The 11510-nt window shown below is 34.9% G+C and overlaps 1 protein-coding gene across 1 annotated transcript; it reads right to left on the reverse strand.

Moving 5' to 3' along the window:
- Positions 1 to 1052: 1052 nt before the first annotated feature.
- Positions 1053 to 1546, reverse strand: LOC118829541 (60S ribosomal protein L37-like). The gene has a single exon (XM_036736521.1). It carries the CDS (start codon positions 1544 to 1546, stop codon positions 1094 to 1096), a length of 453 nt encoding a protein of 150 aa, XP_036592416.1. The 3' UTR covers positions 1053 to 1093.
- Positions 1547 to 11510: the final 9964 nt, after the last annotated feature.

The following is an 11510-nucleotide window of genomic DNA, read 5'->3' on the forward strand; positions in this document are numbered from 1 at the left end:
TGAAGGTATTAGTATGGAAAAGTCTTTCTCAGTGATATTCTACAATGGATCACTTTATCATTTTGCAATTGACCTGCTAGGTGGCACAGTGGATAGAGTGCTGGTTCTGGAGGCAAGAAGATTAATCTTCCTGAGTTCAGAGCCAGCCTCATATATTGACTAGCTGTGTGACCCTAGGCAAGCTACTTAACCCTGTTTACCTCAGTTTCCTCATTTTTGCCCAGACAATCCCAAATGAATAGAGGTATAGGTATATGCATATGTATATATAACTATATGTATACATATATGTATGTACACATATACACCCATGCATAAATTATCAACAAATCACTAAACAAAGGAGTACAGTAGGATTTTGTATTTTCTATATCTTTTGTTAAATTGTTGTTGTTCAGTCATTTCTCTTTTGTCCTACTCTTTGTGATCCTATTTGGCATTTTCTTGGCAAGAATACTGGAACTGTTTGCCATTTCCTTCTCTAGCTCATTTTACAGATGAGAAAACTGAGGTAAACAAGCATAAGTGACTTACCCAGGGTCACATATGTGTGTGCATGTAATATATTTGTGTATACATATATTAATGTGTATATACACACACAGGTGCATGTGGATGTTAGCAGACTTTAACATATAGGCAATGAGGACTTTGAAGAACAAAACTAAAAGCTATTATCAGGGAAATGTACAATAGGGAAACAAGATAGACTATTCTTGTGGTGGGGGAAAAAGAATGGTGGTGTTCCTTGGTATTCTTAGGAAGATCCTTCAATATGTTTGGTTGGCCCACTCTAGTGAACTTATGGAAGAGCATTGGTAAGATTGACACAAGAGAGATAGTCATGGGTTTGTTACAATATTAATAATTAGAGGAAATCTCCAAGTCAGTTAGATTGGAGATCAATTTGAGTGTTTGATATCCATTGAATATTTGGCTAAGTCTAGACCTCAAACCTTATCCAATAGTAAAGTCCAACTAGATAGAGAAATTTTAAAATCTGAAAAATAGAAGGGGAAACAACAGTGTATCTTTTTTTTTTTTTTTTTACATTTTTCATTCAGGACATTTATTTTAACAAACAGTCGAATCCTTAAGATGAACTAGATGCTGCAACAGCTGCTCTCTTGGGTTTGGGTGTTGTTCCTTCATGGAATCCATTCCTGAATCGGCGATAGACAATTTTTAGGTGCCTCATCCGACCAGTACCAGTGGTGTTGCGTCGCTTAGCTTTTGCACTCCAATTATACTTTCTCTTGAGTTTAGCAGGATATCCACATTTGCCACATGTTGACTTCTGAAGATGGTATGCCTTAGAACCACAACGACGGCACAAAGTGTGCGTCTTATTCCGGCGCTTACCAAACGAAGATGTCCCCTTCGTCACCTTCCTCCAGCCGCCGGGACCAAAGAGAACCGACAACAGTGTATCTTTATGTAGCTTAGTTATAATAGGGAACAAGAGATATAGAAGATATGTACAACAGGGAGAGTTAGTGGGCTGATCATGTTGCCTAAGCAAGGATTCACAGAAACTGGCCCTCATGTCCTATGGGAATCTAAATAATGTAAATAGATCTACAAGTACATTCAATATTTGGGTAGGAGCAGAGTAAAGGATTTATCAGAGGCTTTGGAGAAAAATCGCACAGGATAAGAAGGTGCAGAAAAAAGTTCAATTTGCTTCCATTTAAGTGGGTACCCAAATTAATGAAATTACAGCTCAAAGCATTGAGGATGAGGTAGTTGTGCTAATAAGAGAAATAAAATTAATTATTCAATGAAACAAAAGAAAGAAAAAAAACTAGGAACTTAGGGTATAGTAAATATAACAGTTAACATTTCCTATTTGTTAGGAATTGCAAAAATATTCAACAACAAACACCAATTCCCAGTAAATAAATATTCAAATCATAAGAAAGGGCAATTTATGAGAGAGGAAACATATTTTAAATAATAATTTGAATAAAAGTTCTATCTTACTAATAACCAGAGAAATGTGTATTAAAAAGAAACAAACGATGGTGTCATCTTAGACACATTTTTAAAATGTTAAAAATGACAGTAATCAATGCCAGCAATGGCATGAAGAAGGAGGTAAACATATTCCTTTTGAATTTTCAGATTTTCAGAATCTTTTTTACAGTCTCCTATAAGACACATAAAACAGTAATTCATTTTGATGTAATAATACCTTAATCAGGTATAGGTTTCAGAGCCATTCATTAAAATGAATATAAATGATAAAATCAAAATACAAATATCACTATTATTTGTTATTGACAAAATTAGAAGTAATAGAAAGATCTAGCCAACTACTGGGAAATACGATTGATTACTGAGTATGAAAAATATAAAGCAATCTAGAAAGACAATGTGAAATAATAAAATGCCAAATAAATAAATGAACCAAGTACCCACTAAGTAGGATTGTTATAAAAAGGAAATATATACATATATATATATATATATATATACACACACACACACACACACATATATATATATATATATATATACATAAATACATAAATTATAAGAACAAAGGGGAAAAATGTAAGGGGGCAGTGAGAGAATAATGAGGAGGACAGTATGACTATGTTATACATTGAAATTCATAAATTCAAGTGTAAATGCTTCTAAAGTATTTTTACTTACTGGTTTCATGTAAAAGTAATAATTATAATAATAATAGCTAGAAATTAGATAGCATTTTAAAGTCTGTGAAGGAAATTGGGGTTCAGAGAATTAAAATTATTTGTCCCAGGTCACACGGTTAGCAAATGTTTGAGGGCAGGGCTCAAACCAAGAAATTTCTGACTCAATGCCTCATAAAATTAGAACATACTTCATTCAGGAATGACTTTTGGGTGAACTTTTGCATTATTTATTAAATGTCACTGTATCTTGTATACACAGATTTTACTGAGTACTCTGTGGTCCCTTTTGAAAATGCCTTCTCCAATCTCTAGGGAAGGCTTACCCACACCTTCATGATTCCATCTTTTTACCTAGGGATGATACATGAATTGCCTATTGAATACTTAAGAACTGGATTGACATAGATACCTTAACCTCAAAAAGTCCAAAACAGAATTCATTATGTCCCTTTCCCTATCCCACAACCTACTCCTCTTCCCTATTGCTGTTAATAGTCTCACCATAATTCACACTCACTCCACATGTTCAATCAATTGGAAAATCTTGTCATTACTTTATAAACAATATATCTTGCCTATATTACCTTCTCTCTACTCACACAGCCACCACTCTAATTCAGTGCATAATTAAATCTTACCTGTCCTATTGGAATAGATTCCTATTTGGTCTTCCTGCTTTCAATAATTCTTCATTCCAATTCATCCTCCACACAGCTGCAAAAATGAGTTTCTTACTTGTTGACCTATTTAATAAATATCTGTCATTTGCTATCATCTTTAGGCTAAGATAAAACTCCTCTGTTTGGGATTTCTGACTCTTCACAACCTGGTTCCTTCCTATCTTCTCTCATATTCTTACACATTAATCCAGTCCATGCATTCTATGTAGTCTAACCATAATGGGTGACTTAACTATTCTTTAAACAAGGTAGTCAGTCCATCACCTCCCTCTGTGACGTTGTTCTTCCCATCTCTCAGCTCAAAAACAACTTTCTGCAGCTGGGCTTTCTTCATCCCACCAACTTTAGAGCTTTTCCCTGCTAATATTGTTGTGTCTATTTGGTATATATTTTGTAAATATGTATAAATGCACTCATTATCTCCTTTGTTAGAATTCTAGCTCTCTGTGTACAGAAAATGTTGTTACTTTCATCTTAATATTCCCAATGCTTACCATAGTATCTGGCACATAGGAAGTATTTAATAAATGATTGTTGATTCATTCATTCATTCAAGTGCCCAAGTCATTGACATCAATAGCCATCAGTACAAGGCCAAGGAGGGATCCCTAGGGTGCTCCACTAGGAGATCTCTCTCAAATTTGACATTGATTCATTAATGACTGGTACCCTTTGGTTCTATTCATTCAGCTACTTCTGAATTCAACTAAACATACTATCATCTGACTCATGTTGTTCACAAAGATCACATGGAAGCCTTTCTATAATACCTTATTGAGATTCAGACCTTATCTGGCAATAGCATTTCCCTGATCTATAGTCTAATAGCCGTGTTGATAAAGACAGTGGAAAACCTACAAGTGTAGTTTTTTTTCAATCTATGAATATAAGCATGTGCATGCACACACACACATACATACATATGACAGAAATGTGATACTGTATATAAGGTTGAAGAGCAAGTGAAATATATACAAAGTGCTTTGCCAATCTTGAAACATTATATGAATCCTAGCTAGCTAGATAGTAGCAGTAGTAGAAGTAGTAGTAGTAACAGCAGCAGCAGGAACAGCAGCAGTAGCACTAGCAGTAGTAGTAGTAGTAGTAGTAGTAGTAGTAGTAGTAGTAGTAGTGGTGGTGGTAGTATGATTGATGAATACTGGGAGCTTAGGTTGAACTTTTCCATACTAGTATGAAAATCCTGCTGGAGATAGTATCCCTTGGCTTGTCAAAATGGAATGACAGTCATATATTACCAAATGAATCATATTATTGTAGAACAATCAGCTCTGATAAGACTATGAATGGACTAGAATATAAAAATCATCATCTCCCTGGAAAGTCAGCAGGAAAAGCAATTCTAAGAGGCATCCTATATCAATGAAGAATTGGATCTTTAGTATATCTGAAATAATTGGTCACACTAAAAGTCATTACAACTGGGGAAAAATCATTTAACTTCCAAAGGTCTTAAGATAAGTGTAATATGGTCTTGCAGATTAACTCCTGATCTTTCCACATACCTCAGAACTATCAGGAAATGTTGCAGGCATTGGTTCTTTTGTGTTTAGCATACCTTATGCTCAAAATATATTTTTTTAGCCTAGTGTTAGTGATTTCCACTATGGATGTCTCACCATGGTTCACGGGTGACCCCGAATTGTCAAATGCTATGCTGAACATGTACCACTTCTATTTGTTCCTCTCAAACTCAAATGACATCAAACATAGAACTATTTCTAGAATGTACTTTTGATTTTTTTAATATTCCTTAACATCAAGCTACCTAAGTTCAGAGAAGTTCATCAGTAGAATTTTAAATATCAAAGATTTTTTTAACCCTAACATTTCACAAACATGATTTACTAAATTGTTGAGGAGATACGAGCTGGTTTGGTAGATGGAGAATTCACACTGATGAAATCAGTCATTCTTGATGCCCTTCAACTCATGGTCCCTTTTGATATCCCAGAGCATTGTAACCATATTGATGTCAAAAATAGAAATAAAACCAGTACTCTCATTACTATGTCTAATATTTGTTTTGCTGACACAAAAATATTTCACATTGGAGTTAAGGGTTTATTGGAAATATTTTCAAATCCAAGCTTTGTATCCCATTTTAAAATAACCTTATTATGTCTAGGTGTGATTTTAAATATAATTTGGCTATTAAGGATACTACCCTGTGCGATTGTATAAAGTATAACCCATACACAACACCACATTGCTCCAAGAGAAAGGCTTCTACTGAATTTTCTTAGGACATTTATTGCTCACATTATAGCAAAATAGAAAAATCCTTCAAATGTTTTTTTTTTCTTCTTTGCAACAAGAGGAATGATTTCAGTTCCTAAGCCAATTTTCTTTCATGTTTCCAGCACTTCCTCCCCATCCCTGTTTGGGTTCCCCCATGTTTTCTGCAACACAATTCTTTCATCTTTGTCAGTTCATTGAAACTTTGTCCCTGCTTACTAGCTCCTTCCTTTCCTTTCACTCCTACTCCCTTCCTACATCTATGTGTTTCAATTCATTTGCAGCTAGTATTCCAAGTCATATTCAAATCCTGTTTTAGATCTTCCCCTCTGAGCTTCTCCTAGGTCGTCAGGGACTATATGATATATGTGAGACATGGTCAAGTCTCACAAAGACCACTGGGATATGTGGGTGAAGTTTTATAATTTCTTTTCATAATTGAGTTTCTTTTTTTTATCTCATGTACTTCATGGATGAGTGCCAGTTTCATACTACAAGATTCTCAATAATTCCCTGTTGACTGATTGGTTTGTCAACAGTCAACAATTTTATGTCCCATTTAGCATTCTACAAAAACTGATTTATTACTTCTGCTGATACTAGTTGGCTCATTCAATTAACTTATATTTGGTTATAGTTCTACACGACTGACAGTGATGCCAAGATCATGAATTCAATCCCCTTGGTAACCAGCAACTTTTACACTAGGAAAAACTCATTTCACATTCCTAATACCAGTCAGTTGACTTGCACATAGCTTATAAATATGCTGAAAGTAAATGTTGTTCAAACCAAAGAAAGCATGAATGACTCAGTAAAACCCTTCTACGCTAGATGGTAAAAACAGAGCACTTAAAAATGGAAAGAGTGAACATGAGTGCATGGCATCATCTTAAAATATAAAGAATGAAAATAGTATGGTATAATAGAAAGACTGTTGGACATGGAGTCAGTTCATCTGGGTACAAATGCTGGTTCTGACCCTTATAATCTGTGACCCTGGGTAAAGAAAAACATCTCTTTGGCTTCAATTTACTCATCTGTAAAATGAAGTTATTAACATTTCAACTATTTTGGAGGCTGTTCATAGCAAAAGCAATGTGGGGTAAACCTTTAAGTTCTTTTGTTACTGTTGAGTCATTTCAGTTATGTTTGACTCTTCATGACCTAATTTGGAGATTTTATGGCAAAGATACTGGAGTACTTTGCCATTTTTCTTCTCTGTCTCTCTCTCTCTCTCTTTCTCTCTCTCTCTCACTCTTTTAATAGATGAGGATCTGAGGCAATCAATTTTAAGTGACTTGCCCAGGGTCACACAGCTAATAAGTATTTAAGGCTGGATTTGAAATCAGGTCCTCATAATTCCAGGTCGAGGATTCCTTCCACTCTGCCACCTAGCTGACCCCTTTAAGTGCTACATCAGTCTGAATTGTTGTTGTTGTTCAGTCATTACTCTTTGTGACCACATTTGTATGGTGTGTGTGTGTGTTTTGTGATAAAGATGCTGGAGTGGTTTGCTACTGCCTTTTCTAGCTCATTTTGCAGATGAGAAATGGAGGTGAATAGGATTAAATGAAATAACCAGGGTCATTCACTTAGCGTCTGAGGCCAGATTTGGACTCAAGAAATTGAATTTTCCTGACTCAAGGCCCCACCTCTATCTGCTGTGCTACCTAGCTGCACAAATTAAAATTACTGATCATAAAATATTAATTTACTTGTATATTTGGAGAATATGCTTTCTGAATAATTTAAGTCTCTGGTTAAGTGGTGATCAACCAGAATACTCTGGGCTACAACACTTCTGGCAAAAACTTTTCTGTGATGTCAAATTTCCTGACAGTAAATGGACTATACTGAAGAAAACTGGAAATTGTATTAAAGAATCAAGAAGAAGGCCCTCAAAGTAGGTGAGGAATACATGCCATGGAACTTAATTGTTCTAAAGAATTTCAAGATTCCTAGTTCTTATAATTTTTATAACAGGGTAATAATAAAATTTGCAGATATGATCAATGCAGCATTAGTAAGGTTATAAATGACCTTTAATTAGTTGTGGAAAACATGAAAGCTATTAGGATATTGGGGAAATGAGGCGAATGTTGTTCTAATATTCGAAAAGTAGACAACTCTGGATTCTAAAATGTATAGAACAAAGAACTTAATGTTAATTCCTGGATAAATGTGTATGTGTAGATAGATAGATAGATAGATAGATAGATAGATAGATAGATAGATAGATAGATAGATAGACATGTGTGTATGATTTGTGAGCACAGCAAAAAAAAATAGTTGTGACTAAGGAAATACTAGTTTCACTAAGAATGAGCTATGCCAGATTACACTCATGTCCATTTCTGATAAAAGTCTCACTATTGAGAGGGAACTAGGTAATGCAGTGAATACAATGCTGAGCCTGGATTCAGGAAAATCAGAATTCAAAAGGAGGGTCAGAAATTTGCTAGCTGTGTGACACAAGGCAACTCACTTAAGCTGTGTTTACCTCAGTCTTCTCAACTGTAAAATGGGGAATATAATAGCACCCACCTCCCAAGGTTATTGTGAAGATCAAATGAGGTAATATTTGTAGAAAGCACTTAGCACAGTATCTTGCCTTCTCTTTTTTACATAATTTGGAGAAATTCTATAAACATAATATACCTGGATTTTGGAAAAATTTTTTAACAAATCTCTCTGAATATCCTTCTGGACAAGATTGAGAGATGTGGAGTAGATGATAGTATATTAGGTATATTTCTGACTGATTTAACAGCTATAGCCATCAGCTTAGAGGAAAATCTTCAGGGACATTCCACACTCTACCATTAATGCTGAAAATGATGATGATGATGGTGGTGATGATGATATTATATGAAACTTAACAGATAAATGCCCTTATACATTATTATTTACATTTAATAGATGAAGAAACATGCTTAAATGGATAAAAGCCTATGCTCACAACTAATAAGAGGCATTTGAATGTGGATTCTTCAGTTACATATCCATTTTTATTTCCACTAAATTCATATTTTGCCTCAATATTTTAGATAAGAACACATATGGTATGCTTTGAAGATAACACAAAGTTTTAAGAGAGAGTTAAATTTTTAAATTACTAAACTAAGTTCTAAATAGGTTGATGTAATTAGGCTGTAATAAAAATAATAATGGTAATAATGACATTTATACAATGCTTAAAATTTTTAACATGCTTTATATATCTAATTTCCTTTGATGGATCAAAATAATATTATTTAATATGGATAAATATGAAGCACAAGTATTAAAAAAACTATAAAAAATATAAGATGGAGGAGATATAGTATGCCTGAAGTAGTCCATATTTAAAAATAACACTCTTGGTATTTTCACTGATTGTAAGCATATTATAAGTTAAAGATAGCATATGGATGACAAAACTGTGTGACTTGAGACCACAAGAATAAATGCAAATTGACACTGGGCTAAGGCATATCACAACTCTGCTCTGCTCTGCCTTGGTCATATTTCACCTGTTGTCACTTTGGAGTTTACCATTTTAACTGAGTTAGGGAAAAGTTGGAGTTTGTCCAGGTAAAGTTGACTGAGATTGTGAAGGGACTCCAAGTCATAACATATCAATATTCATTAAAGGAAAGGGGTATTGGTCTGGAAAAGAGAATAATTTTGAGGTGGGAAGATATAGTTGTCTTCAAATATTATAGAGCCTCACATGTAGGAGAAGGAATAAATTATTCTCTGTGGCTCTAAATTATAGAACCCGAAACAAATAATGGGAACTAAAGGTGGTAGAATTTGGCTCAAAAGAGAAAACAAATCCTAATAATTAGAGACAACATATAATGGAATTGGTTGTATTCTGAGGTAGTGAATTGAAGAAAATAGCATGGCAATGAATGAAGAGCATTGGGTTTGATGCCAAGAGAGATTAGTTCAAAGTCATCTTTTGGAATTTATTAATGTCATGAAAGCATGAAAAATCATTAATTCTTATAATACTTGCTTTTCTTATCTGTAAAATGGACAAACTAATATCTAAAGTGCATGGCATTAATAGGTGCTGGGCAAATGCTTAATGATTGGTTACATCATGTGGGCATCCCAAGAATTAAATGAAGCAAAGTATGTAAAGTTCTTTGCAGACCTTAAAGCCCTTCTATGTAATATCAGAACCTATCTTCACTTCCTGTCACTGAAGTCATTCAAGCAGGTGCTAGGTGTTGTTTAGTTTTAAATTGTGAATATTTGATAAATAGTGTCTTAATCACATCATTCTAAACATTGACCATGTAGGATCGTAGATACTGATATGGAAGGTATCAAAGATTGGGAGAAATCTGTAGGAATCAAATAATATAATTTGGAAGATACTTTTTTACAAAATAAGATCTCACTTGGTAAAATGGATTTTGGCAGTAAGTAGGCTGGAGCAGTTTGTAGGTTGCCCAAGGGCAGAAATTGCAGACGAAGGAGGAGTTCTTAGAGATTGGAGTATATTATTCCCCAAACTAGGGTTGCAGGAGGTAAAGTGGGGAAGCATCTCAGGTTTCTTGATCCAATTCCTCTATGATTGCAAATAAACCATATGTTGGGGGGGTAGAGCAGTTGAGAGATAAGAGGAGATTTAGGTCCCAAGTATTTCCAATGGAATTGCCTATCTGAGCAGAGAGGGCAATTTCAGCAGGTGGCAGAGACCCTAGAGGTAAAAGGAAAAAGCCCAAACAGCATAATGGAAAAACATTAACAATATAGGAAGAGGACCATTTTTCTCCCTACCTCATCCTGAAGTCCTCTTCAGAAAAGGCTACTCAGGGATAATGTCTACCAAAGGTGTACCTGCATGCCATCAAGGAGGCAACAGAGCCTTTTTCCTGTCACTGGAGCTTAGTCACTCTGTGTAAACATTAGCAGTTGGAAGTTTTCCCCATAGAATTCTGGAGGCATGGGATGCCAATGTGAGTAAATGGGCTAGAGACTTCAAAGACAAACTCCATCTAAGGCCATTCTTTGTCTAGGGACAGACTTGAGTCCTCCTTTCTCCTGAGATTAGCTATCATAGCTTTGTTATGTCTATATTCTACATTGTCCTAATTAGTTTCTCTGCATTCCATAATATTATGAGTATTTTTCTAAAAATTAAAATCCAAGGTTAATCTCGAGAAAGCAAAGTAAATATGTGTTTAAATCCTAGGAGGAGCTGTGAGCCTAGCCCCAAAATTCAAATATAATTGATTATTTCTATTACCTGAAGCAAGACTACTTTCCTCAGGAATTCATAAACACATTAAACTTGGCTCTTATCTAAGCAATTTAAATCATTTAATTCTGCAGCGTGGAGAAAAAAATGGCAGAACTGAGTGCTTCAGTATAGATGGGTTTCCTTTTTTCTAGCCATAAAATTACATTCCACATAGTAAATTGGATTCTTTGTTTGTTCCTGGGAGTGATTGGCACAGTTGTCTGACCATACCCTTCCATCCACATCATGTGTCCTTTTCCAGATGAGAAGTTCAATCAACAGCTCCAATTTATGTTACTTTTGTGTCCTCGAGGAAGTCATTTAATCTCTTTGAGCCTCAGTTCATAAAATCTTCAGACTCAGAAGTGAAAGAGACCACATAAAGCCTCTCCTTCAACTTTCTTATTTTACAATGGAAGAAACTGAGTCCAAAGAAGCTGAATGACTGACCTAAGTTCACACAGATCTGTTAGATTCAATATCTGACACCAAATGGTTAGTCATGGGAAAAATTGAGGAAGTCAGACTTACATGCTTTCCTCACAGGAATGTTGTAAGAAAATAGCTTACCTGACTTAGAAAACAAAGAACTCGTTATTTTAATACATGGTATTCAGTGGTAGAATTTTGTCCTCAACCTATTTTTTTAACAAAAGGAATGTTAGAAAGCAT

Source organism: Trichosurus vulpecula, chromosome 8 (assembly GCF_011100635.1).
Source record: "Trichosurus vulpecula isolate mTriVul1 chromosome 8, mTriVul1.pri, whole genome shotgun sequence".
Lineage (NCBI taxonomy): Eukaryota > Metazoa > Chordata > Mammalia > Diprotodontia > Phalangeridae > Trichosurus > Trichosurus vulpecula.